Source organism: Mobula birostris, chromosome 29 (genome assembly GCF_030028105.1).
Source record: "Mobula birostris isolate sMobBir1 chromosome 29, sMobBir1.hap1, whole genome shotgun sequence".
Classification (NCBI taxonomy): domain Eukaryota; kingdom Metazoa; phylum Chordata; class Chondrichthyes; order Myliobatiformes; family Myliobatidae; genus Mobula; species Mobula birostris.
Genome location: NC_092398.1, coordinates 35,864,057 through 35,890,359, shown reverse-complemented (window position 1 = coordinate 35,890,359; position 26,303 = coordinate 35,864,057). Strand labels below are relative to the sequence as shown.

The 26,303-nt window shown below is 51.8% G+C and overlaps 1 protein-coding gene and 1 long non-coding RNA gene across 2 annotated transcripts in view; one reads left to right on the top strand and one right to left on the bottom strand.

Moving 5' to 3' along the window:
- lig1 (ligase I, DNA, ATP-dependent) overlaps positions 1-24,848 on the bottom strand; it is a 34,915-nt gene extending 10,067 nt beyond the window's left edge. The window contains exons 1-13 of the mRNA XM_072246309.1: positions 24,735-24,848; positions 22,853-22,921; positions 22,414-22,624; positions 15,274-15,400; positions 8,119-8,226; positions 7,631-7,936; positions 5,687-5,798; positions 3,366-3,476; positions 3,215-3,271; positions 2,487-2,659; positions 2,108-2,274; positions 372-448; positions 104-195 (exon numbers count right to left, since the gene is read on the bottom strand). Coding sequence (XP_072102410.1) covers positions 104-195; positions 372-448; positions 2,108-2,274; positions 2,487-2,659; positions 3,215-3,271; positions 3,366-3,476; positions 5,687-5,798; positions 7,631-7,936; positions 8,119-8,226; positions 15,274-15,400; positions 22,414-22,624; positions 22,853-22,921; positions 24,735-24,751 — 1,627 coding nt within the window. The 5' untranslated portion in view covers positions 24,752-24,848. The remainder of the gene's footprint in view (positions 1-103; positions 196-371; positions 449-2,107; positions 2,275-2,486; positions 2,660-3,214; positions 3,272-3,365; positions 3,477-5,686; positions 5,799-7,630; positions 7,937-8,118; positions 8,227-15,273; positions 15,401-22,413; positions 22,625-22,852; positions 22,922-24,734) is intronic.
- Positions 24,849-25,057: 209 nt separating this feature from the next.
- LOC140189965 (uncharacterized) overlaps positions 25,058-26,303 on the top strand; it is a 35,789-nt gene continuing 34,543 nt past the window's right edge. The window contains exons 1-2 of the long non-coding RNA XR_011883519.1: positions 25,058-25,153; positions 25,912-25,994. This is a non-coding gene — a long non-coding RNA (uncharacterized lncRNA). The remainder of the gene's footprint in view (positions 25,154-25,911; positions 25,995-26,303) is intronic.

Genomic DNA, 26,303 nt, shown 5'->3' with positions numbered 1-26,303 from the left:
AGACTCACCCTGCCTGGGACAGGCCAGGAACAAGCCGAGGCACTGATATATGAACTGACCCAGACATCGCGCAGACACAGAGACTGAAGCACTGTAGACTTACCCTGCCCGGGGGGGGTCAGGCACACGGCCTGGGCGAGGGCTGCCACCACTGACTGTTCTGCCAGACCAATACGGAGCTTCCCTCCAAGAGACCTGGGTGAGGGAGAGAGGCCGTGAGCGCGAGTGGGCCGGTGGCTGAGCAGGGGGACAAAGGATGAGGGGGTGAGTGTGCTGTATGGGGCTGGGGGTGTAGAGCGGTTTACAGGGGACGGGTGTAGTGCTGTACAGGGTTCCGGCTGGGGAGAGGGGAGGGGTCTCACGCTCTTTACCGGATCAGGTATCGAGCCTCCGAGTGACGACAGGCTACCAGCAAACCCTTGATCACCTCGATCTTCTTCTGCATCGACTGTGGGGCGAAAAGAGGGAGCAGGTTCACACACCAGGTCCCAGACCAAAATACCCACCCTCACCATCTCTCCCCCACCCCACTCGTCTAGCTGTCGCACCCTTCATACATCACATCACATCCTCTCGACGCCACCCCCCCTGTCCTGCTTTCTACATCCCCTCCCCTCACAAGACCTCCCCCTTCACAGTCACTCTATCACCACAATCCACCCCCACTCAACCACTATCCCGGCTCACACCCTTACTCATAACTGCGACACCCCAGCCCTCCCCATCTCACAGCACTGTCCCCTCTCCCCCCACTCGCGACAGTGTCCGTATTTCCCCCCCACTCGCAGCAGTGTCCATATCTCCCCCCCACTCACAGCAGTGTCCGTATCTCCCCCCACTCACAGCAGTGTCCGTATCTCCCCCACTCACAGCAGTGTCCGTATCTCCCCCCCACTCACAGCAGTGTCCTCTATCCCCCCCACTCACAGCAGTGTCCGTATCTCCCCCACTCGCAGCAGTGTCCGTATCTCCCCCCACTCGCAGCAGTGTCCGTATCTCCCCCCCACTCGCAGCAGTGTCCCCTATCTCCCCCCACTTACAGCAGTGTCCGTATCTCCCCCCCACTCACAGCAGTGTCCGTATCTCCCCCCCACTCGCAGCAGTGTCCTCTATCCCCCCCACTCACAGCAGTGTCCGTATCTCCCCCACTCACAGCAGTGTCCCCTAACTCCTCCCCCCAACTCACAGCAGTGTCCGTCTCCCCCCCACTCACAGCAGTGTCCCCTATCTCCTCCCCCCCCACTCACAGCAGTGTCCGTATCTCCCCCCCACTCGCAGCAGTGTCCCCTATCTCCTCCCCCCACTCACAGCAGTGTCCGTCTCCCCCCCACTCACAGCAGTGTCCGTATCTCCCCCCCACTCACAGCAGTGCCCCCTATCTGCCCCCCCACTCGCAGCAGTGTCCGTATCTCCCCCCACTCGCAGCAGTGTCCGAATCTCCCCCCCTACTCACAGCAGCGTCCCCTTCCTCCCCCCACTCACAGCAGTGTCCCCTTCCTCCCCCCACTAACAGCAGTGTCCGTATCTCCCCCCCACTCACAGCAGTGTCCGTATCTCCCCCCCCGCCCCGCTCACAGCAGTGTCCCCTATCTCCTCCCCCCCACTCACAGCAGTGTCCGTATCTCCCCCCCAACTCACGGCAGTGTCGCCTATCTCCCCCCACTCACGGCATGGTCCATATCTCCCCCCCACTCACAGCAGTGTCCGTATCCCCCCCCCACTCACAGCAGTGTCCGTATCCCCCCCCCCACTCGCGGCAGTGTCCCCTATCCCCCTCCCCACTCACAACAGTGTCCGTATCCCCCCCCCACCGCTCACAGCAGTGTCCCCATCTCCTCGCCCCCACTCATAGCAGTGTCCGAATCTCCCCCCACTCACAGCAGTGTCCGTATCTCCCCCCCACTCACAGCAGTGTCCCCTATCTCCCCGCACTCACAGCAGTGTCCGTATCTCCCCGCACTCACGGCAGTGTCGCCTATCTCCCCCCACTCACAGCAGTGTCCGTATCTCCCCCCCACTCATAGCAGCGTCCCGTATCTCCCCCCCACTCACAGCAGTGTCCCCTATCCCCCCACTCACAGCAGTGTCCGTATCTCCCCCCACTCACAGCAGTGCCCCCCATATGGGCAATGTCCCTCAGCCGGCTGCAGACCGTGTGGATGGTGAGGGGTGCTGGGGCGAACATGGTTCTCTGGGTGCTGCGGCTGCTCTCTGCCACCAGCCCCAAGTCCCCCTTCTCCTGCGCCTCTTGTTTCACCCGCTCCAGCTGGCGACCTGCAAAATGGGAGTTAAGAGAGGATGGAGCAGGGAGCGGGTAAGCAAGAGAGAGTGAAAATGCACGCGAGAGAGGGCAGATGCTGGGACGTCCTGGAGGCTGGGGGGGGAGAGAGAGGGAGAGGGATGGGTGATTCCTGAGAGGGAAAAGGGGTGTGGGTGTGGGAGGGAGGGAAGCACAGGCGGGTCCATCTGCAGCCCCTCAATCTCACCTGTGGCCTGGGCCACTGCTTTCATCAGGATGGTGTCTCCCACCCCCAGCTCCAGTCCCTCGTAGGCAGGTCCCAGCTGGTTCAGACACAGGTAGACACAGGAGAGCAGGTCATCAGGGGTCAGTGCAATCACTGATCGCAGCAGGTTACTCAACATCTCGATGTTCTTCAGCCTGAGGGACCGAAGGGCAGAGATCAGGACCAGGCACACAGGGTCGTAAAGAAGACCGTTGGCACACTTTCCTTCACCAGGTGAGTGAAAGAAGCTGCACTGTGGCAATCAATTATTTTGTGTTTTATATTTGTAATTAATTTAGATCACTTGGTAGTGATCTGTTTTCACTTTGACACAAGTCTTCCCCCATTGATCAGTGTTAAAAAAAGCCAAATTAAATCCACTGTGATTCAATGTTGTAAAACAATAGAACATGAAAACTTCCAATGGTGTGAGTGCTTTTCACAGGCATTGTGTGGGGTGTCACAGAGAAAGTGACCCCCCCCCCCGTGAGGGAGGGCAGTGCTTACGTGCCACGGGGAAATACTCCCCCCACTGTATGCGTCACGGGGAAATCCCCCTCTCCCACTGCTGGATGACACGGGGAAATCTCCCCCCCCACCCCCCCACTGGAGGAGGTCAGCGCTCCGTGTAAATCCCTTCCCATACTGCTGGCAATCATGCTGAAATCCCCTCCTTACACCATCACCCAGCTCGCCGGGGTCAGCCTTACCGAGCCGTCTCTGCCTCGATCTTCTCAAAGGTTTGCGCTACAGCCAGATACGGAACCCTGGGTGGGGAGAGAGGATGCAGAGACTATAGAAGAGTGACAAACTCCTCCCCCACCTTCAGGTCAGAACTGCCAACCCATCCCCTTTCCTCACCTCTGTCCCTGACTCCAGCAGGCATCTGTAATGGGATGGTAGTGGGATTTTCCTGGATTGTACATCTGTGATACACTGGGCTCCGCGCTCTCTTTGGATTTTGAGAAGAAACTGTGAAAAGAAACTGTCAGCATAGAGCAACCATCTGGGAGTGAACACCACCCTCCGCGACTGGGTTAGGTTTAGGGTTACTGTGGATATACAGAGCAAACAGTAAGCACAGGCACTGTGGCCATCTAGATCTGGGAATCCACACCCCCATCTCCAACTAGAACCTCAACTTCATGACCAACAGACCACAGTCGTTAAGGACAGACAGCAACACCTCCACTCTGATTATTCTGAACATTGATGCCCCCACAAGGCTGCATCCTCAGTGCAGTGCTCTCCTCCCTGTACACCCAGGGCTGCAAGGCTAGATTCTGCTCCAATTCCAACTACGTGTTTGCAGATGACACCATCATGGTGGAGCGCATCTCAAACAATAATGATTCCAAGTACAGGAAGGAGATCAAGACAACAACCTTTCCCTCAGTGTCAGATTCAGATGCAACTATTACATGTGCATCGAAACATACAGGGAAATATGTTCTTTGCGTTGACGATCAACATGTTGAAGGATGTGCTGGGGGCCACCACAAATTCCAGCGCCAACACAGTATGCCCATGCCCACCATGCTCAATGTCAGGAAAACAACAGAGCTGGTAATTGACTTCAGGAGGCTGGTGGGGGAAGGGGTGGTGTAACCTGTTCCTATCAACATCGTCTCCCTGAGGCCAAGAGGGTGTGACCATCACCAGTAGCCTCTCCTGGTACAACCACGGATTGATAGACCACAGATATTGCTGGAGAAGATTATGAAGTTAAAAGTTGCTTATTGTGGACACGTTACGCGGAGAGATAACATCTTGTTGGACTTGCTATATGGAAAGGTGGATGGAAAGAAAGGAAGAGGAAGGCAAAGAACAATGTGGCTGGATAACATCAAGGATTGGACCAAGCTGGACAAGTGTGGGACAGAGCGGCGTGGAGGGAAATCGCCCGCCAACTGGAAATTCCTGATGCGACCTAATAATGACGATGGTACAACCACACTTTCACAATGGCTAAGAAAGATCAGCAGTGCCTCTACTTTCTCAGGAGGCTAAACAAAGAATGGGAACGTCCCACACCCATTCTGATATGTCTATCCACAGCCTCCTCTACTGTCAAGATGAAGCCACACTCAGGTTGGAGGAACAACACCTTATATTCCATCTGGGTAGCCTCCAACCTGATGGCATGAACATTGACTTCTCTAACTTCCGCTAATGCCCCACCTCCCCTTCGTACCCCATCCGTTATTTATTTTTACACACACATTCTTTTTCTCCCTCTGTCCCTCTGACTATACCCCTTGCCCATCCTCTGGGGTTTTCTTTCTTTCTCCCCGGACCTCCCATCCCATGATCCTCTCATATCCCTTTTGCCAATCACCTGTCCAGCTCTTGGCTCCATCCCTCCCCCTCCTGTCTTTTGCTATCATTTCGGATCTCCCCTCCCCTTCCCACTATCAAATCTCTTACTAGCTCTTCCTTCAGTTAGTCCTGACAAAGGGTCTCGGCCCGAAACATCGACTGTACCTCTTCCTAGAGATGCTGCCTGGCCTGCTGCGTTCACCAGCAACTTTGATGTGTGTTGCTTGAAATTACAGCATCTGCAGATTTCTTCATGTTTGCATTTTTAAACAAAGAGGGCATCATTTTAAGGTGATTGGAGAAACGTATTGAAGGGATGTCAAAGGTAGGTTTTTTTTTGCAGAGTGTGGTAGGTGAGTGGGATTTGTTGCTAGGGTGGTGGTGGAGGCAGACACATTGCAAACATTTAAGAATCTATCGGATAGGCACATGGACGATAGAAACGTGGAGAGCTATGTGGCAGGGAAGGGTTGTATTGATTTTGGAGTACATTAAAAGGTCAGAACAACATTGCAGGCTAACATTCAATTAAAGACAGCAGGAGACAGGGTCCCAATGGGCTAAGGGGGAGCAGGAGGCGAGGTGAAGGGACCCTGTGAGAAGGTGGACAATTGGGCCGCTGAGAGGGGCTGTGGGTTAGGGCCAACCATAGTGTGCTCAGCGGGAGCAGTGGGAGCTGTCGGGCAGTCAGAAGGAGCAGGAATCAGGCAGCAGGCTTCCGGGACTCTGAAAGGGAATGAGAGGTGGGGGCCCCACTGGGTTTCAGCAGAGCAGGAGATGGGGTCCCAGTTCCGGTGGGTTTAAAGGGTAGTGGACAGCTCACATCTGCAGTGCCAACCTCGGTGTGGCGACTCTCACCCTACCTGCTGGTGCTTGTCTTTTTGGAGGTTTGGAGGGGCTTGTCGTCCGTGTTACCATTCTCTGATGAGTCTTTCTTTGACTCTGTCTGCGCTTTGGAACAGGCTTTTCTGGGAGCTGTGGACAAAATGAACCCATAATCTCACTGCTTCATCTGATTGCTCAGACATTCCTCAGCAAACACATCTGGAATAACCCATCCCAACTCTTCCCATTCACTCCCACTGTCCACATTCCCAATGGGACCCAACCCCTTCCCATCCTCTCCCACTGCTCACAGTCCCAATGGGACCTCACCCCTTCCCATTCACACCCAACATCTACATTCCCAATGGGACCCAACCCCTGCCCATTCACTCCCACCGGGACCCACCCCTTCCCATTCACCCCCACCATTCACACTCCCAATGGGATCCCACCCCCTCCCATTCACTCCCACTGTCCACACTCCCAATGGGACCCACCCGTTCCCGTTCACTCCCACCGTCCACACTCCCAATAGGACCCCACCCCTTCCCATTCACTCTCACTGTCCACATTCCCAATGGGGCCCAATCCCTTCCCATTCTCTCCCACCGTTCACACTCCCAATGGGACCACACCCCTTCCCACTCTCTCCCACCATTCACACTCCCAATGGGACCCACCCCTTCCCGTTCACACTCCCACCGTTCACACTCCCAATGGGACCCACCCCTTCACTCCCAACATTCACAGTCCCAATAGGACCCCACCCCTTCCCATTCAATCCCACCGTCCACACTCCCAATGGGACCCCACCCCTTCCCGTTCACTCCCACCGTCCACATTCCCAATGGGACCCACCCCTTCCCGTTCACACTCCCAATGGGACCCACCCCTTCACTCCCAACATTCACAGTCCCAATGGGACCCCACCCCTTCCCATTCACTCCCACTGTCCACACTCCCAATGGGACCCACCCCTTCCCATTCACTCTCACTGTCCACATTCCCAATGGGACCCAACTCCTTCCCATTCTCTCCCACCGTTCACACTCCCAATGGGACCACACCCCTTCCCATTCACTCCCACCGTCACACTCCCAATGGGACCCACCCCTTCCCGTTCACACTCCCACCGTTCACACTCCCAATGGGACCCACCCCTTCCCGTTCACACTTCCAATGGGACCCACCCCTTCAATCCCACCATTCACAGTCCCAATGGGACCCCACCCCTTCCCATTCAATCCCACCGTCCACACTCCCAATGGGACCCCACCCCTTCCCATTCACTCCCTCTGTCCACACTCCCAATGGGACTCCACCCCCTCCCCATTCACTCCTTCTGTCCACACTCCCAATGGGACCCACCCCTTCCCATTCACTCCTTCTGTCCACACTCCCAATGGGACCCCACTCCCTCCCCATTCACTCCCTCTGTCCACACTCCCAATGGGACCCCACCCCTTCCCATTCACTCCCACCGTCCACACTCCCAATGGGACCCAACCCCTTCCCGTTCACTCCCACTGTCCACACTCCCAATAGGACCCCACCCCTTCCCATTCACTCCCACTGTCCACATTCCCAATAGGACCCCACCCCTTCCCATTCACTCCCACTGTCCACATTCCCAATGGGACCCAACCCCTTCCCATTCACTCCCTCTGTCCACACTCCCAATAGGACCCCACCCCTTCCCATTCACTCCCACTGTCCACATTCCCAATGGGACCCAACCCCTTCCCATTCTCTCCCACCGTTCACACTCCCAATGGGACCACACCCTTTCCATTCACTCCCACCGTCACACTCCCAATGGGACCCCACCCCTTCCCATTCACCCCCACCATTCACACTCCCAATTGGATTCCAATCTTTCCCATTCACACCAATGATCCACACTCCCAAAAGAATTCCATCCCCTTCCCATTCACATCCACCGTCCACTCCCCCAATGGGACCAACCCTTCCCACTCACTCACCGAAGAAGTTGTTGATCAAATGTTTGCTTTTCCCCTCCTTTTCATGGCCTTTTATATTTGACCCGCTGCTCGCGGACCCCTCTGGCGTTGTGCTTGCTTCCTTCGACCTGCCTGAGGCTGCGGGTTCTGCTTCCGCACCCTGCTGCTCCACTCCCGTCCTGACACCTTCACCACACCTGGCTTCTGCACACATCTCCCCACACTCAGTTGTTTCCATATTCTGCGTAAGATCTTGCTCCTGGTCGCCCTGGGTCTCCTCCCCGACCTCTGTCTCCATCTCAGAAATCTTATCATCTGCTTCACCTGCTGGGAGCAACCAAGGAGTACGATGGGGGAATTTGGTCACACGGAGGAACACGGAGATCCGGAGAGAAGGATTAAAGACAACATGACCCTTCCATTCCCATTTACCCCGACCGTCTACAGTCCCAATATGACCCACCGCACCAGTCAGGCAAATCCCCCCTCCCTCCCATTTCCCCAAATACCTTCCAGACGTTGCCGCTTTGCCGGGTTCTCCTCCTCTTCCTGACTCTCGGTATCACCATTAACCTGTCTCCCCACGTCTAGCTTCCGCTTAGGCAGCTGCTTGCGGGCTGAGGGAGAGAGGGAGATTATGGTTTTGCACCTTGTAGTCTGCTTGCTCCGCACTTCCCCTGTGGCTCCGCATCGTTTCCCAACCCTCTGCCCATTGTTACCATCAGGGAGGAGGTCCGGGGCACTAAGATATACACGCAAATGTTTAGGGAACAGCACCACTTCTTTTTTATGTATATAACTTTTGTTATTTATGGTAATTTTTATGTCCAACAGTGGGCACGTGGCCGAATGGTTAAGGCATTGGACTAGCGATCTGAAGGTCATGAGTTCGAGCCCCAGCCGAGGCAACGCGTTGTGTCCTTGAGCAAGGCACTTAACCACACATTGCTCTGCGACGACATCGGTGCCAAGTTGTATCGGCCCTAGTGCCCTTCCCTTGGACAACATTGGTGTCGTGGAGAGGGCAGACTGGCAGCATGGGCAACTGCCGGTCTTCCATACAACCTCGCACCCTAGAGAGTGAAGACTTTCCAGGTGCAGATCCATGGTCTCGCAAGACTAACAGATGCCTTTATTTATATTCATGTCCAACACTGTATTGCTGATATGAAACAACATATGTCAGTAGTAATAAGGCAGAGTCTGATTCTACCTCAGTGCACTGTACGGATCTGATCTGTATGAATATTATGTCAGAAAATAGAACCCCTCCCCCCCCACCAACTTCCTTGGGTTAAGTCTCGGGAGTACATACTCAGGTCCCGTCAAACCCGTGAGAATGACACAGCTCTCCCACCCCAGACCCCAGTTTTGTGGATGCTGTGTAGCTTGCTACCCTGTTACAAATGGGTCCCAAGAAATAAGAGACAGCACACTGCACACAATCAAAGGAATATTTACGAATCTCAACTTAACTAAAGAGAAGAAAGGAAAAACAAAATGGGCCCATTGTAATTAAACTGTCAAATGTGCACAAGTTGGAGCTCAGCTCTTCCAAACGGCATATTCACCAATCATCAGACTCGGCACCTTGCTCCATTAAATCACAGTCCCCAACCAGGCTGAATCGTATGACCAGTTCTCTCCTGCATCTTCTCTCTTCATCTCCCACTCACAGGCACACAACACAAAAGCCCACTCCCTTGGTTGGATGGCTCACGTTCCAAAGCACCCATTATTCTTTAACCATAACCCAAACACTTCTTCAACAGAAAACATTACGTTAGCAGTAAAACCTTTCCCAGGGTGTTACACTCCCCCTCCACCAAAATTAGTCATGTCCTCATGACAGTGAGATCATTTGTCACCCTTTCGCACAAAGCACAAGGTCCAACCCAGGTGTAAATGGCAGTGCCATATCTCACCACGGGTTCTCTGTCCCCTGGATACGACATAGGCCGGTCTGTCTACGGGTTTCCTGACTCTTTGGGACTTCCTTACCCCATTTACTTCTTCAGCTTCAGACACCCCCTGGGTTCTTTCCTTTCTACTTGGGGAGTACCCTCCCTGTCCATTACTCATGCCTATTGACAACTCAGGTCCCCTCATCACTTGGCTGAGCTCGCCTTCACGCCCAGGTACTTTGGAGTCCAGTCTCCTGTATTTTCTAACCTGTCCACTGCTAGTCATTCCCCCACTCCCCCCCACCCCATTCACTCGCCTCAGCGTGAAAAGGGGTGGGAGTCTCTTCATGGATTATTGGGGAGTTTGCAAAGGGCAGCATACATCACACCTCCATTTCCTCATCCTCCAAGTCCACTATCACATTCAGGGGGGAGGTCCGGTCTAGTCCTTTCTACTGCTGGTTCCTCATGAGGCTGCAGAGTCCTCTAACGAGGTGTAGGGCCCAGGTTAGGCCCTGGATCAACACGTTCCTCTTGCCCCAAAGGCAGAAGGTGGTTCCATTGGAGAATCTTGACAGGCCTATTCCCATCCTCTGGTTTCACCTGAAAAACTGGTACGTTTGACATCTGACTCTCCACTACATAGGGCGTAGCTGCCCAACAGTCAGTCAACTTATGCTTCCCAGGTAGCCCCAAATTCTTTACGAGGACTTGGTCTCCAGGCATTAATTGGGAGAACCTAACCGTCTAATTATACCTCCTCTTATTTCCTCAGCTACCAATCAAAATCAAGACCACAGGTAGCTCATAACCCCTTTTCAGCTCCCTTCTCATATCACACACATACTTCAGATGTCTTCTGTGGTAAATCTTCCCCGCCAATCCCAAAACAGAGGTCAACAGGCAACCTTGCTTCACGCCCAAACATCAGATAATACATCGAGTACCCGGTAGCTTCATTCTCTGTACAATTGTAGCAGTGGACTCCACTTGTTCTTTTTATTAATCTCCAAGGTTCCGAGCATGTCTAGCAAGGTCTGATTGAACCTCTTGACCTGGAGATCACCCTGCAGGTGGTATAATGTAAACCTCAACTTCTGAACTCCAAGCATGTATGAGCATACTCTCGAAATCCAGTCCCTGATCACTATGTATCCGCCCGGAGAGGCCATGATAAACAAAATATTTCTCCCATAACACTTTGGCCACAAGGACACCCTCTGATCCTTGGTAGGAAAGGCTTGCACATGACCTGTAATAACCAAGACATTCGCCATGTTGCTGGCATCTGGCTCTGTTGAAAGGAATTCATACACACCAGATCAAGTGGCTCACACTCTGCAAGTGGGATAATGGAGCGGCCCTCGTAAGCAACATCTTCCTCAAATGCATGACTTGCAGTGACTCTGAGACCCCCAGCTTCATTCGGGACCAGTAGAATCAATCTCTGACCAATCGTAGGTCTTGCCAACCCCCAAATGACCGGAATCATCATGAAGTGACTTCAACACAATCCTCCGCTATTGCTCAGGCAGAACCAGCCAGAAACGCCAAGGCCTGTCTGGAGGCGACGTAACCCAGTATGGGATCTGGTTCAATTGGGGACATTCTCTCTGTAGTAGAGACACCGCAGTGTTTCGTCTTCGGCCGTGTCCCCTTTCACAACCGCTGACCAAAGAGTACCAATACACAGATCATCTCGCTGAGCGGCTGCCACTTCCCCAGGACTCAATTCTGGCAACTGCTTTGTCTCCAGAGCAGTCAGGCTGCAGTAAGACTGTGGAACGGCACCATCAGGAGCTCCCAATTGATCCACCGCTGGACTCTGCCCTTGCCTTTTCTGTGTCTTCCCCGTGATGGAAAACTGGCATAGGGCTTTGACTCCAGGGGCAGGAATGCTCTCCCACTCTCCGTCCCTATCCAGCCCTTCAGGCTGAAATCATAGGCAGACGACGCTGCCAACCACCAATGCCCTGTGGTATCCAATTTCGCCGAGGTCAGGATACAAGTTAATGGGTTGATGTCCGTCCTCACCTCAAACTTGGCACTATATAGTCACTTGGGCTTATCCACCACAGCCTATTTCAATGCCAGGAACTCCAACTTGTGGGTGGGGTAGTTTCGCTCAGAGGGTGACAGACTCCATCTGACAAACACAACAGGTCTCAACCCTGTGCCCTGATCCTGATACAGAACACCCCCTAACCCCTCTCTGCTGGCATCTGTATGCAATACATACGGCAACTGGGAGTCTGCAAAAGCGAGCACAGGCGTTTTCGTCAGCAGCTCCTTCAGCAACTGAAAGGCCTCTTCACATTTCGCATCCCATCTCGCTCCAAAACACTCCGAGGGCTAAGATAATCCTTACCATCTTCTCCTTTCTTCCTCCTCCCATTCTCTCCCAAGGGAGGGTAACTGCACAGAAGACTTTCGCGTAGTCCTTCATGAACCCATAGACTCCAAGGAATGAGCGCAAAGTGCTCACAGTCTGGGGCCTTGGCCATGTGGTCACCGCCTCTTAAGGTAAGGTAGGGACATGTTCGGCACAACTTTGTGGGCCGAAGGGCCTGTATTGTGCTGTAGGTTTTCTATGTTTCTACTCCATCCCGTGAGACTATGTGCCCAACATAGTTGACAGATGTTTTGCAGAACTTGCACTTGTCTAGAGAAAGTTTTAACCCTTCAGCTTTCAGGTGGCCCAGCACCTTCAGTAACCTAGCTTCATGTTCCTTCAAGGTGGACCCGAACACTATGAAATCATCCAGGTACACCAACATCTCAAGCAAGTTCATATCCCCCATCGTTTTTTCTATGACATGCTGGAAAGTCGCTGGGGCTCCTGATATGCCCTGGGGCAGCCTTTCAAATGGGAAGATGCCAGTGGACGTATGAATGCTTTCTCCTCTTTGTCAGCTTCACACATGGGTATCTTGTAATACCCACTCCTCAAGTCCAACATACTGAACCACTTCACACCACTAAGGCAGGCCAATGCGACCTCGATTCTCAGGACCACGTATTGGTCAGGGATTGTACAGCTTTTCAGAGTCCAACAGTCCATGCATCTACCTTCTCATTCTTCTTCCTGGCCACCACTATTGGAGAGACATAAGGACTTCTGGACTCAGCGATGATCTCACCTTCCTCAGATGCTGCCAAGTGTCTTCCACCTCTGCAGGTGTCAGCTACTGCGACCTTTCTGTGAACGGGGTGTCCTCTGTCACCCGGATGATGCGGCAAGTGGTCTTGGAACAACCCACATCAAACTCGTCAGTAGAAAAGACATCTTCCAGCTTCAACATCTTCTCTACCAACCGCCTCCTCCAATCCCCAGGTACCAGGGAGTCCCCACAGTTGAATGACTCGGCAGTGAACATTCCCTCTTTTGGAGAGTTTCTCCCCAGCTTATCTCACAGGGACACTAGATGTTACCATCACCAGAAAGTGGCATGCCATTAGCATTCCCCGCCTGAGGGTGACGATCACTGTCATCCTAGTTACCTGCCCAACTGAGGGCTTGAGCAGTTCGGGCCTCACTAGTACCCCAGCAGGTAAGCATGACTCCTCTTCGCAGTCTTCCCGCACATCCACCAGCAGGGTCCCGGCATCAAGCATTCCGTCACTCTCGCTACTTCCCCAGACCGTAGCACCACTGGTTCGCACTGGGTGGACCACACAGTCCCTCACTGATGCGCATCATCCAGCCCAGCGAGGTCACACACTTCCTCAAAAGCGGCTCGGAACAAAGGGTGAATGGACAATGTTGTCAGAAAGCTCTCTCCAACCTTCCCCTTCTCGACCGGATCCGGGCAAACCAACAGTAATGTAGCAGGATCTCAGCTCCTCCTACATCTGCCTCCAAAAACTCCAGCTTCAAACAAGTCACCATCCATACCGCTAGTCATCCGTACTAAGACCCCAGATCTCTAGCGCACCAAGTGATGTCAATGGTAAATGCGTCAAATACCAGCTGTAAAGTGAACGGTATAGCAGAGTAACCTGGGAGCCTGTGTCAAGTATTACTCTAGCATAAATACCCTCTATGCATAGCAACACACTGGAGCGAGGCCCCACTAAGCCTTCAGGGATAGGGGTTTTTGCTTCACGGTGTTCCTTGATATATTATATATTACTGGAACGTGTTCCCCCCCCCACCCCCGAGACCTCAGACCATTCCCTCACTGGGTCGATCTCTCTTCACTCAGGTACCTAGGGGCTCACTCTCCAAAGGCTTTCCTGGCCTCCACACTCCCGCCTGGTGTCCCTCGTCCCCAGCTACACCAGACAATACCAGTCGCTCCCCTTCTCGCGGGACCCCGCTCACTAGCAGCCCTTTGCTCAGTCCGTCCTCTCAGGGGATCCGACTCCCTGTCGGCTTTGTCAAGTGGGGTGGCTGCACCCGCCGGTAACAACCAGGACATCTCAGTTCTAAACCCTACCGGCCCCTGCAAAGGAGACTACTACACAAGGACTGTACCCTGCTGACAGAGAACTCGCGGGCCTCCATCGCATTCTCCTCCTCTCGCCTCTGATCAGCTCGACAAACGAGAGAGGGGAGCACATCTTACAAGACATTTGGAGACCCCAGGCGATCATGTCCTGTGACTGTGCGCCTTTCCCCACTTGGCCCAATCTTTCCCGATTCACCTCGGCCGTTCGGACGCCCCCTCTACGTCGCAAGCAACTCAGACATCTCTCTAGCTGAAAGCGTAGGCAGAGAGTTTCTTCCCTTTCTCCTGAAACATGTTCCGAAACCCCATAAGCTCTATTGGGCTTCCGGTTGTGCCAAATCATCTCCTAGCGCCTGCACATAGCCCATGGAGGTAGCAAACAGGTTCTGTCTCTTTAAGGATCTCACTACGTCAGCGGCCTGCCCCCTCAGACTCTCTACCAGTCGCAGTCTTTTCACATCATCAGAGCACTGCCACTCATCCAGCGTCTGAGTCTCATATTCCTCTTCCCCATCAGGGGTGGGCGTACTCCCCGAGATCCTCAGCCTATGGTAACTAGGGCTCTGCCTGTGCACATGGCCATTTATTCACCAGGGAGGCAAGGGCCAATACCAACTCAGAATGCTCACCCTTCGCCGGAGAACTCAGTAAAACCTTCCAAACCAGACCACTCCTTCCCCTCGCTCTGCAGAAGCGAGAGCAACTTCTCTTTAAAGTCTCCGCCCCCAGCTGGACATGTACACGTGACAAACATAGTTCTCTAGGATGCTGGGAGCTGGGGATGAGCCGTTTGATATCCCGGCGTCCGCTGAGCTTGGAACTTAACTTGCAGGCGCTTCATCACCAGTCGAGGAGCCACGATCAGTGCACAGCTGTTGGCATTTCCCTCTGGGAGTGCTCACGTTTATACAGGCCCCCAGTTCCTTGTTCCTGGTTGGCTAACCATTCAGTTGACCTTTGCCTTCCAATGGCTCTTCAGGGCTCATAGTTGGTTTCTATCTCGATATGTTTGTTGATATCATCAGAAGGGAACCATGCTTGGGTCATCAGAAGGGAACCATGCTGTTAAAAATTCTTGAACAGGGGCCTGTATAAACACGAGCACACCCAGAGAAACAATAACAGCTGAGTACTGAGGCTGTCACCTTGACGTGTGCGTGCAAGCTAATTGCCAAGCTTGGCAAACACCAGAACATCAGTTCTAATTCTACCTCAGTGCACCGTGTAACGACTGGAACCATAGGAACAATATGCACGGTGAGCTCTTCCCCAGACAACCGTACGTGTATCAGTGAAAAGCGCTGCCAACCTGTACGGCGGCGTGGGAAGCCGCAGTGAGTCGTAAGGCCGGCGTCTACCGGGCTGTCGTCCGTTGGCACGGCAGAAGCTGGTGGGGGAGAGGCGCTGACCGAAGAGGCAGCTGGACGTCCGGGAGGCTGGAGGAGGAGGAGAAGCAGGTCAGTGCAGAACCCAGCAGGAACACAGTGAAAAGAAACCAAGTTTGTCCAACCGCTCATTCTAGCTCGTACCCTCCAATCCAGGTGAACCTTCCCCGCAACCCCCACACCTTTCCTGTCAAAGGGCGATCAGAACTGCACACAATACTGCAAGTGTGGCCCAGCCAGAGTTTATACTGCTGCAACATGACAACCCCACTCCTGTACTCAGCACCCCAACCTACGAAGGCGAGCATGCTGTACGTCGTCCTTACTGCCCTGTCTACTTGTGCGGCCACTTTCAGCAGCATAGAAATGATCATAGTACAGACCCTTCCGCCCACAATGTTGTGCTGACCTTTTAACCTACTCAAAGGTCAATCTAATCCTCCCCTCCAACACAGCCCTCCGTTTGTCTATCATCCACGTACCTGTTTCCCAAATGTCCCTAACGTATCTGCCCAACTACCACCCCTGCCTGGCTGTGCGTTCCACACATGTACCACTCTTACCTCTGACACCCACACTATATTTTTCTGCAATCATTTTAAAATGTTGCCCTCTCGTCCTAGCCTGGGAAAAAGACAGAAAAGCCCTAGCTCACAGATAAGACATGTTCTCTAATCCAGGCAGGACCTCTCTAAAGCTTTCACACACTTCCTATAACGAGACGACCAGAACTGAATGCAACACTCCAAGTGTGGTCTAACCGGAGTTTTTCAGAGCTGCAATGTCATCTTGTGGCTTCTGAAATGTTTCCTGACTAAAGGCGACCAGCACACCATATGCCTTCTTAACCACAGTATCAACTTTTGAGGGATCTTGCCACTAGCCGTTTATACTGCCTTCCAATGTGAATGACTCGCACTTTTCCGGGTTGAACATCATCTGTCACTCATCAGCACAGTTCGGCATTCTGTCAACATCCTGTTGCAACCTACAACAACACTCCACACTATCCACAACTCCTCCAACCTTTGTGACATCTGCAAACTTACTAGCCCACCCTTCCACTTACTCAGGCAAGTCAGTTATAAAAATCACAGAACAGATCACTGAACACTGGTCACTGACCTCCAAGTAGAATATTCTCCATCTAACACTCTCTGTCTTCTGTGAGCAAGCCAATTCTGCATCCACGTAGCCAAGTTTTCCTGGATCCCATGCCCCCTTACTCTTTGAATCTGGAACCTTTATCAAACGCCTTACTAAAATCCATACACACCACATCCACTGCTCTACCTTCAGCAATGCGCACTGTCACATCCTCAAGCAATTCAATCGTACTCGTGTGGCACGACCTGCCCTTCACAAAGCCACATTGACTATCCCTAGTCAGGTGATGCTTCTGCAAATGCTTGTAAATCCTGTCTCTAAGAACCTTCTCCAATAATTTACCCATAGCTGGAGTAAGATTCACTGTTCTATAATTCCTAGGTTATCCCTACTCGCTTCCTTCAACAAAGGAATAACATTTGCCATCCTCGAATCATCTGGTTCTACTTCTACATCCAGTGAGGATGCAAAGATCATCACTAAAGGTGCAGCAATCTCTTCTTTTGCTTCCCGTAATAACCCGGGGTATAGTCTGTCCTGCACCTAATGTTATCCAGAAGTTCCAGCCTATCTTCTTTCTAAACATTGACATGTTCAAGCACATCAGGCTGTCCTCACAGTCATCAAGGTCCCTCTCATTGGTGAATACAGAAGGAATGTATTCATTACAGACCTCCCCTACCTCCTGACTCCAGGCACATGTGCCCTCCTGCTCATCCTGCTGTTCTTCACCCTGTTCTTCAGAAACTCCTCGGAGTTTTCCTTAATCCTACTCTCCAAGGCCTTCTCATGGCCCCTTTTAGCTCTCCTAAACCGATTGCTCAGCCTCTTCCTGGCTATCTTGTAACTTTCTAGGCAATGGTTCCCACCCCTCGGTAAATGCTACAGTTCCATGGCATAAGTAAAGTTGGAAACCCCTGCTCTATCTGATCCTTCCTTCTTCCTCTTGTCTAGATGTTCCACATCTCTTGTCAATGATTCCCTCACCCTCTCATCCCTTCCCTGTTTCAATGGGACAAACCTAACCAGAACTCCATACAAGTGCTCTTGAAACAATCTCCACATTTCCATTGTCATTTCCCATAGTATATCTTTTCCCAATTTACACTACCCAGTTCCTGCTGAAAAGTGTCATAGTTCTCCCTCCACCAATTAAATACTTCCCCGTACCATCTGCTCCTATCCCTCTGCAAAGGTGTGGTAAAGGTCAGGGAATTGTGATCACTGTCTCAGAAATGCTGAACCACCGAGACCTTGGTCACTGCCCTCCACCAGATCCAGTATATGGGCTGTCTACATATCGAGTCAGGAATCACTTAAATACCAGCCCATCCCAACCTTTTCCACTAAAGAGGTGCCAATCAATATCAGGGAAGTCGAAGTCACCCACGACACCAACACTGCTATTTTAGCACATCCAAGATCGGGCTCCCGACCTGCTCGTCAGTGTCTCTGTTGCTCTTGGGGTTGGGGTCTGTAGAATACTCCCAATACAGTGATTGCTCACTTCCTGTTTCTGACTTCCACCCACACTGACTCAGAGTAGACAATCGTCTGCGAGGTTCTCCCTTTCTGCAGGAGCTGTGTACTTGGACCCCAGAATACCCTTGCGATCAACACTGATAACGGCCCTGCCATTTACTACGTCCTGTCCCCCTTACAGCTGACGTGCCAAAGTCCAACATCTCACACTTGCCCGGGTTAAACTCCAGCAGCCATTTCTTCACAGAGATCTGTAACTAATCTGCATCTGCGTCAAGTGCACTGAGATGCAGCTCCTCAGAGACCGTGTTAGGAGTCTGGAGCTGCAGCTTGATGACCTACTGCTTATCAGGGAAAGTGAAGAGGTGATAGACAGGAGCTACAGGGAGATAGTCATCCCTAGGCTACAGGGGTCAGAAAACTGGATGACTGTCAGGAGAGGGAAGGAAAATGCCCGTATAGGGGAGAGCACCCCTGTGGCTGCTCCCTTCAGCAACAAATATCTTGTTCTGGATGCTGTTGAGGGGGATGACCTGACAGGGGACGCCCATGGTGACTGGGTCTCTGGCACTGTTGTGCGGGAGGGAAGGAGGGAGAAGAGGAATGTGGTAGTCATAGGGAATTCCATAGTCAGGGGAACAGACAGGAGATTCTGTGAGCCTGATAGAGATACCCGCATGGTGTGTTGCCTCCCAGGTGCCAGGGTACGGGATGTCTCAGATCGGGTCCAGAATATTCTGAAGGGAGAGGGCGAGCAGCCAGTTGTCTTGGTACATGTTGGTACCAATGACATAGACAGGAAAAGGGAGGAGGTCCAGAAGAGAGATTTCTGGGAGTTAGGAAGGAAGCCAAGAAGCAGGACCTCCAGGGTAGTAATCTCAGGATTGCTACCTGTGCCACGTGCTCGCCAGGGCAAGAACAGTAGGATCAGGCAGATGAATGCGTGGCTGAGAGACTGGTGCAGGGGACAGGGCTTCAGATTCTTGGATCATTGGGATCTCTTCTGGGGGAAGTATGACCTGTTCAAAATGGACGGGTTGCACCTGAACCCGAAGGGGACCAATATCCTGGCGGGAAGGTTTAATAGAGCTGTTAGGAAGGGTTTAAACTAATTTGGCAGGGGGATGGCAACCGGAATGATAGAGTGGAGGAAGGGGAAAACAGAAATAAACCTAAGATAGTGAGCAGTAAAGATGTCAGGATAGACAGGCAGGTGATGGGGCAAATTTGCAGCCATTGGGATGAGTTGCAGTGCAATCAAAGCAAAAAGTACCAAATACTGGTCTTAAGGTGTTATACTTAAATGCACGCAGCATAAGGAATAAGGTGGATGATCTTGTCATATAGCTACAGATTGGCAGGTATGATATTGTGGCCATCACTGAGACCTGGCTAAAGGATGCATGACCCTGGGAGCTGAACTCTGGGATATGGGGAGAAGGCAGGAATGGGGTACTGATTGTGGATGATCAGCCATGATCACAGTGAATGGCGGTGCTGGCTCAAAGGGCTGAATGGCCTACTCCTGCACCTATTGTCTACTGAACGTCCAAGGATACACGGTGTATCGGAAGGATAGGAAGGTAGGCAGAGGGGGAGGCGTGGCTTTATTGGTAAGAAATGATATCAGATCATTAAAAAGAGGTGACATAGGATCGGAAGGTGAAGAATCTTTATGGGTTGAGCTAAGAAATCGTAGGGGTAAAAGGACCCTGATGGCAGTTATTTATAGGCTTCCAAACAGCTGCAGTGATGTGGACTACAAATTACAACAGGAAATAGAAAAGACTTGTCAGAAGGGCAGTGTTATGATAATTGTGGGGGATTTTAACATGTGAGTGGATTTGGAAAATCAGGTTGGCACTGGATCTCGAGAAAGAATTGTAGAAAGTTCTGCGAGATGGCTTTTTAGAACAGCTTGTTGTTGAGCCCACTAGGGGATCGGCTGTACTGGATTGGGTATTGTGTAATGAACCAGAGGTGATTAGAGAGATTGAGGTGAAGGAACCCTTAGGAGGCAGTGATCATAACATGATTGAGTTCACTGTGAAATTTGAGAAAGAGAAGCCGAAATCTGATGTGTCGGTATATCAGTAGAGTAAAGGAAATTACAGTGGCATGAGAGGGGAACTGGCCAAAGTTGACTGGAAAGGGGCACTGGCCGGAAAGACAGCAGAGCAGCAGTGGCTGGAGTTTATGCGAGAAGTGAGGAAGGTGCAAGACAGATATATTCCAAAAAAGAAATTTTCGAAGGGAAAAAGGATGCAACCGTGGCTGACAAGTCAAAGCCAAAGTTAAAGCAAAAGAGAGGGCATACAAGGAAGCAAAAATTAGTGGGAAGACAGAGGATTGGGAAGTTTTTAAAAGCTTACAAAAGGAAACTAAGAAGGTCATTAAGAGGGAAAAGATGAACTATGAAAGGAAGCTAGCAAATAATATCAAAGAGGAAACTAAAAGTTTTTTCAAATATATAAAGAGCAAAAGACAGGTGAGAGTAGATATAGGACCGATAGAAAATGATGGAGAAATTGTAATGGGAGATAAGGAGATGGCAGAGGAACTGAACGAGTATTTTGCATCAGTCTTCACTGAGGAAGACATCAGCAGTACACCGGACACTCAGGGGTGTCAGGGAAGAGAAGTGTGCACAATCACAATTACAACAGAGAAGGTACTCAGGAAGCTAAATAGTCTAAGGGTAGATAAATCTCCCGGACCAGATGGAATGCACCCGTGTGTTCTGAAGGAAGTAGCTGTGGAGATTGCGCAGGCATTAGCAATGACCTTTCAAAAGTCGATAGATTCTGGCATGGTTCCGGAGGACTGGAAGATTGCAAATGTCACTCCGCTATATAAGAAGGGGACAAGGAAGCAAAATGGAAATTATAGACCTGTTAGCTTGACATCGGTGGATGGGACGTTGTTGGAGTCAATTGCCAAGGATGAGGTTACGGAGTACCTGGAGGCATATGACAAGATAGGTAGAACTCAGCATGGTTTCCTTAAAGGAAAACCCTGCATGACAAACCTATTACAATTTTTTGAGGAAATTACCAGTAGGCTAGACAAGGGAGATGCAGTGGATGTTGTATATTTGGATTTTCAGAAGGTCTTTGACAAGGTGCCACACATGAGGCTACTCAACAAGATAAGAGCCCATGGAGTTACATACGTGGATAGAGCGTTGGCTGATTGGCAGGAAACAGAGAGTGGGAATAAAGGGATCCTATTCTGGTTGGCTGCCGGTTACCAGTGCTGTTCCACAGGGGTCCGTGTTGGGGCCGCTTCTTTTTACATTGTACATCAACGATTTGGATTATGGAATAGATGGCTTTGTGGCTAAGTTTGCTGATGATACAAAGATAAGTGGAGGGGCCAGTAGTGCTGAGGAAACAGAGAGTCTGCAAAGAGACTTGGATAGATTGTAAGGATGCACAAAGAAGTGGCAAATGAAATACAATGTTGGAAAGTGTATGGTTATGCACTTTGGCAGAAGAAATAAACGGGCAGACTATTATTTAAATGGGGAGAGAATTCAAAGTTCTGAGATGCAACAGGACTTGGGAGTCCTCGTACAGGATACCCTTAAGTTTAACCTCCAGGTTGAGTCAGTAGTGAAGAAGGCAAATGCAATGTTGGCTTTCATTTCTAAAGGAATAGAGTATAGGAACAGGGATGTGATGTTGAGGCTCTATAAGGAGCTGGTGAGACCTCACTTGGAGTACTGTGGGCAGCTTTGGGCTCCTTATTTAAGAAAGGATGTGCTGGTGTTGGAAAGGGTACAGAGCGGATTCACTAGAATGATTCCGGGAATGAGAGGGTTAACATATGAGGAACGTTTGACTGCTCTTGAACTGTACTCCTTGGAGTTTAGAAGAACGAGGGAGGACCTCATAGAAACGTTTCGAATGTTGAAAGGCATGGACAGAGTGGATGTGGCAAGGTTGTTTCCCATGATGGGGGAGTCTAGTACGAGAGGGCATGACTTAAGGATTGAAGGGCGCCCTTTCAGAACAGAGATATGAAGACTATTTTTTAGTCAGAGGGGGGTGAATCTATGGAATTTGTTGCCACAGGCGGCAGTGGAGGCCAAGTCATTGGGTGTATTTAAGGCAGAGATTGATAGGTATCTGAGTAGCCAGGGCATCAAAGGTTATGGTGAGAAGGTGGGGGAGTGGGACTAAATGGGAGAATGGGTCAGCTCATGATAAAATGGCGGAGCAGACTCGATGGGCCGAATGGCCGACTTCTCCTTTGTCTTATGGTCTAATCGCTATCCCGCTGTATCCTTTGGCAATGTTTTACACCGTCCACATCACAAAACTCTGCATTGCCTGTGAACTTGCTAACATCTCCCCCCACCGTCTACATTTTTATCCGTGACATTTACATCACAGATAACAGAGCCTGGTCTCACTGCCGAGTGGGGCAGGATGGGAGGGTCCAGGGTCCGGACAGGGACGAGTCAAGATCACCTCTCCTGCCTCTGGTGCCAAGGTCTTCCTTTCATCCAAGGGGACGTCAGCTGGTTCTGGCACTTCCTCCTCATCGCTCCCACTCACTGCAGCCTCCTCATCCTCGCTCTCCAGAACCCGGCCAGCCCTGTGGCCACGGGGCTTCACCGGAGACACAGACCCCTCCTTCTCAGTCAGGAGGGTCCCAGGCTTCAGTGGGGACGCGGGACGTCTGCGGACAGGGAGCAAGGACACAGTCAGTGGAGGTGGTGGGCTGGAGGGAGCAGGATAGAGAAGGGGAAATTTCAGGGAGGTAAGGGGTCGGTTAGGGAATGCAGTACAGGGAGACAGAAGGGGCAGGAGGGGAGAGGGAACTCTACATTGGGGGGGAAAGGGGATTTTCCAGCTGGCAGAGAGGAGGTGGGGAAGTCGGGGAATAGACCGGAAGGGTAAGACTCACCGCCCTTCTGCGGGATCTTCCTGACATCTGTTGATCTGCCCCTCTCCCCTCCGGGGCTGAAAGAACGATCTGTATGGGGGCAGAATGAGTGGCAGTTACTGAACACACAGGTCCAGCATGTCTCTGAACAGTATTATACCCCCACCACCCCTGGGGACGGAAGTACACCCCCCCCCAAGGAATGAAAATACATCTCTCCACCATCCCCAGGGATAGGCGTATACACCCCCCCCACCAACAGAAATATATCCCCCCACCCTGGGAACAGGAATATAACCAACCACCCTGAGAATGGAAATATATCCCCCTAAAACAGTAATATATCCATTCCCCTCTGGAAACAAGAGTATATTCCCCCCCCCCCAAAACTCCCAGGAATGGAAATAGATCCCAGCACACCCACCCCTGGAAATGGGAATAGATCCCCCACCACCCCTGACAACAGGAATATATCCCACCACCCCTATGAACAGGAATATATAACCCCCACCCCCCACTCCCAGGAACAGGAATAAACCCAACCACTCTGGGCACGGGAATATATCCCACCACCCACAGGAATGGGAATACACCCCCAGAAATAGCAACAGAATCAGGAATGACCTCCACCTCCAGGGATCTGACCCTGTCCCCGTGCTCATACCATAATGCATTGTACGGGAATGAGTAACCCAGGACCAGGAATACACCCCACACTCAGGAACTGGAATATACCCCTACCCCGGAAAACAGGATGAGAAATACCCCCCACTCATCCCGGGGAATGGGAACAGGATGGGGAATAACCCCCCAACATCAAAGGGAAGGGGGGAAGAGGAGGGGAGGGGAAGGAAGGGGGAGGGGGGAGGGGGGAGGTGAAGGAAGGGGGAGGGGGGAGGGGGGAGGGGAGGGGAGGTGAAGAGGAGGGGGAGGGGAGGGAAGGTGAAGAGGAGGGGGAGGGGAGGGGAAGGGAAGAGGAGGGGGAGGGGAGGGGAAGGGAAGAGGAGGGGGAGGGGAAGGGAAGAGGAGGGGGAGGGGAAGGGAAGAGGAGGGGGAGGGGAGGGGAAGGGAAGAGGAGGGGGAGGGGAGGGGAAGGGAAGAGGAGGGGGAGGGGAGGGGAAGGGAAGAGGAGGGGGAGGGGAGGGGAAGGTGAGGAGGGGGAGGGGAGGGGAAGGTGAGGAGGGGGAGGGGAGGGGAGGGGAAGGTGAGGAGGGGGAGGGGAGGGGAGGGGAAGGTGAGGAGGGGGAGGGGAGGGGAGGGAAGGTGAGGAGGGGGAGGGGAAGGGAAGAGGAGGGGGAGGGGAAGGGAAGAGGAGGGGGAGGGGAAGGGAAGAGGAGGGGGAGGGGAAGGGAAGAGGAGGGGGAGGGGAAGGGAAGAGGAGGGGGAGGGGAAGGGAAGAGGAGGGGGAGGGGAAGGGAAGAGGAGGGGGAGGGGAAGGGAAGAGGAGGGGGAGGGGAAGGGAAGAGGAGGGGGAGGGGAAGGGAAGAGGAGGGGGAGGGGAAGGGAAGAGGAGGGGGAGGGGAAGGGAAGAAGAGGGGGAGGGGAAGGGAAGAGGAGGGGGAGGGGAAGGGAAGAGGAGGGGGAGGGGAAGGGAAGAGGAGGGGGAGGGGAAGGGAAGAGGAGGGGGAGGGGAAGGGAAGGGAAGAGGAGGGGGAGGGGAGGGGAAGGGAAGAGGAGGGGGAGGGGAGGGGAAGGGAAGAGGAGGGGGAGGGGAGGGGAAGGGAAGAGGAGGGGGAGGGGAGGGGAAGTGAAGAGGAGGGGGAGGGGAGGAAAAGTGAAGAGGAGGGGGAGGGGAGGTGAAGAGGAGGGTGGAAGGGCGAGGAGGAGGGGAATAACCCCCCCCCAAAAAAGGGGAATACGTCCACCCTCGGGGATCTGTCTCTGCCCCTGTCCCCCTCCTTACGCGATACTCCGTTGCATGGTAACCCGCGATCCGGAGTAAAACCAGGCTCCGTTCTGCGCGCCAAAATACGACTTCCAGGTTATGGCTCCACGGCTTCCGTCACATCTTCTCACCAGCCAATCGTAACTCGAAAGGGGCGCCAGTGCGGACACACACACACATGCATCCAATCACAGCAAGAGCTCCTGAACTATGCGTAAGAAACATCCAATTAGAACGGGGAGCTGATGCACAGGCAATCAGCGTCCAGAGATCGACGCCAATCAAGATGTTCAGGGGTTCAGAGTTGTAGCCAATCAGTGACCAGGCTGCTGGAAATTAAATTGGAAGTTGGACCGGAGTTCGGATGATAATAAATGTTTTTTTCTCCCTTCAGGAATTGCAGGAAGCTGTCCAGCCAGGTTCAGACACTAATCCTGGTAGGGATGGACTGTGTTGTGAATTGCCTCTGTATTAATAGAAATGCTAGCTTTGTGTAATTGAGTGTGGAAAGAAGGAACATTACCATGAAGCATGCGATGGTAGTTCCAGTTCTAAAGCCAGGTTCAGACGCGTCTAGTCCTGGTTCGTACCGGCCTGTAGCTTCAACGTCAGTGCTTTGTAACACTGTGGAACGAAAGGTCACCAACAGACTTGTTTATTTTTGTTAGAAAATAGGGGACATTTTGCTGCCTGTCAAAATGGTTTTAGAACTGGAAGATCAACAATAGAATCTATTGCCCTTTTAGATCATGATATTAAAAAAGTGTTTCAAAATAGAAAAGTAATGGTAAGTATATTTCTAGATATTGATATGACTCACTTGGAAGGATGGTTTATTAATTCAGCTCTGTGATGCGGGAATTAGAGATAGAATGCTTAATTGGATCAAAGATTTTCTTAAGGAAAGGACAATTCAAGTAAGAATAGCCGGAACAAGCTCCCAGTCAGTTAAAATAGGTACTCTGTACATAGTTTTCTTCTTTCGATTGTTCTTTCTTTCCCCTCCTTTCTGTAAGTGTATGCCTCAGATAAATATTATGTGGGGATTTGTGACAAATATGATATATGTGCACAGTATCTGAAATATATCTTACGGAAAATGTTTGTTTGATGATGAAACTCATTAAAAATAAATTACGAAAGCGTCTTTAGTCCAGTTCTTTATAATGTCATGATAAACGATATCTTTGATCAGGTAGGGACAGGATTGGGCAAATCGTTGTTTGCAGGCAATGGTGCAATCTGGAAAAGAGGAAGAAACATCAAGTATATATTAAGGCAGGTACAAAAGGCTTTACGATCAGTTGAAAACTGGGCTAATAAACGGGGTTTCAGGATTTCTGCTTCTAAGTCCAAATATATGATTTTTGTCTTTAGAAGAAAGAATTGTGAATTGTGTCTATATGATTTTCTATTAGAAAAAGTCAAGGTATTCATAGAAACATAGAAAATAGGTGCAGGAGTAGGCCATTCGGCCCTTCGAGCCTGCACGCCATTTATTATGATCATGGCTGATCATCCAACTCAGAACCCTGCACCAGCCTTCCCTCCATACCCCCTGAACCCCGTAGCCACAAGGGCCATATC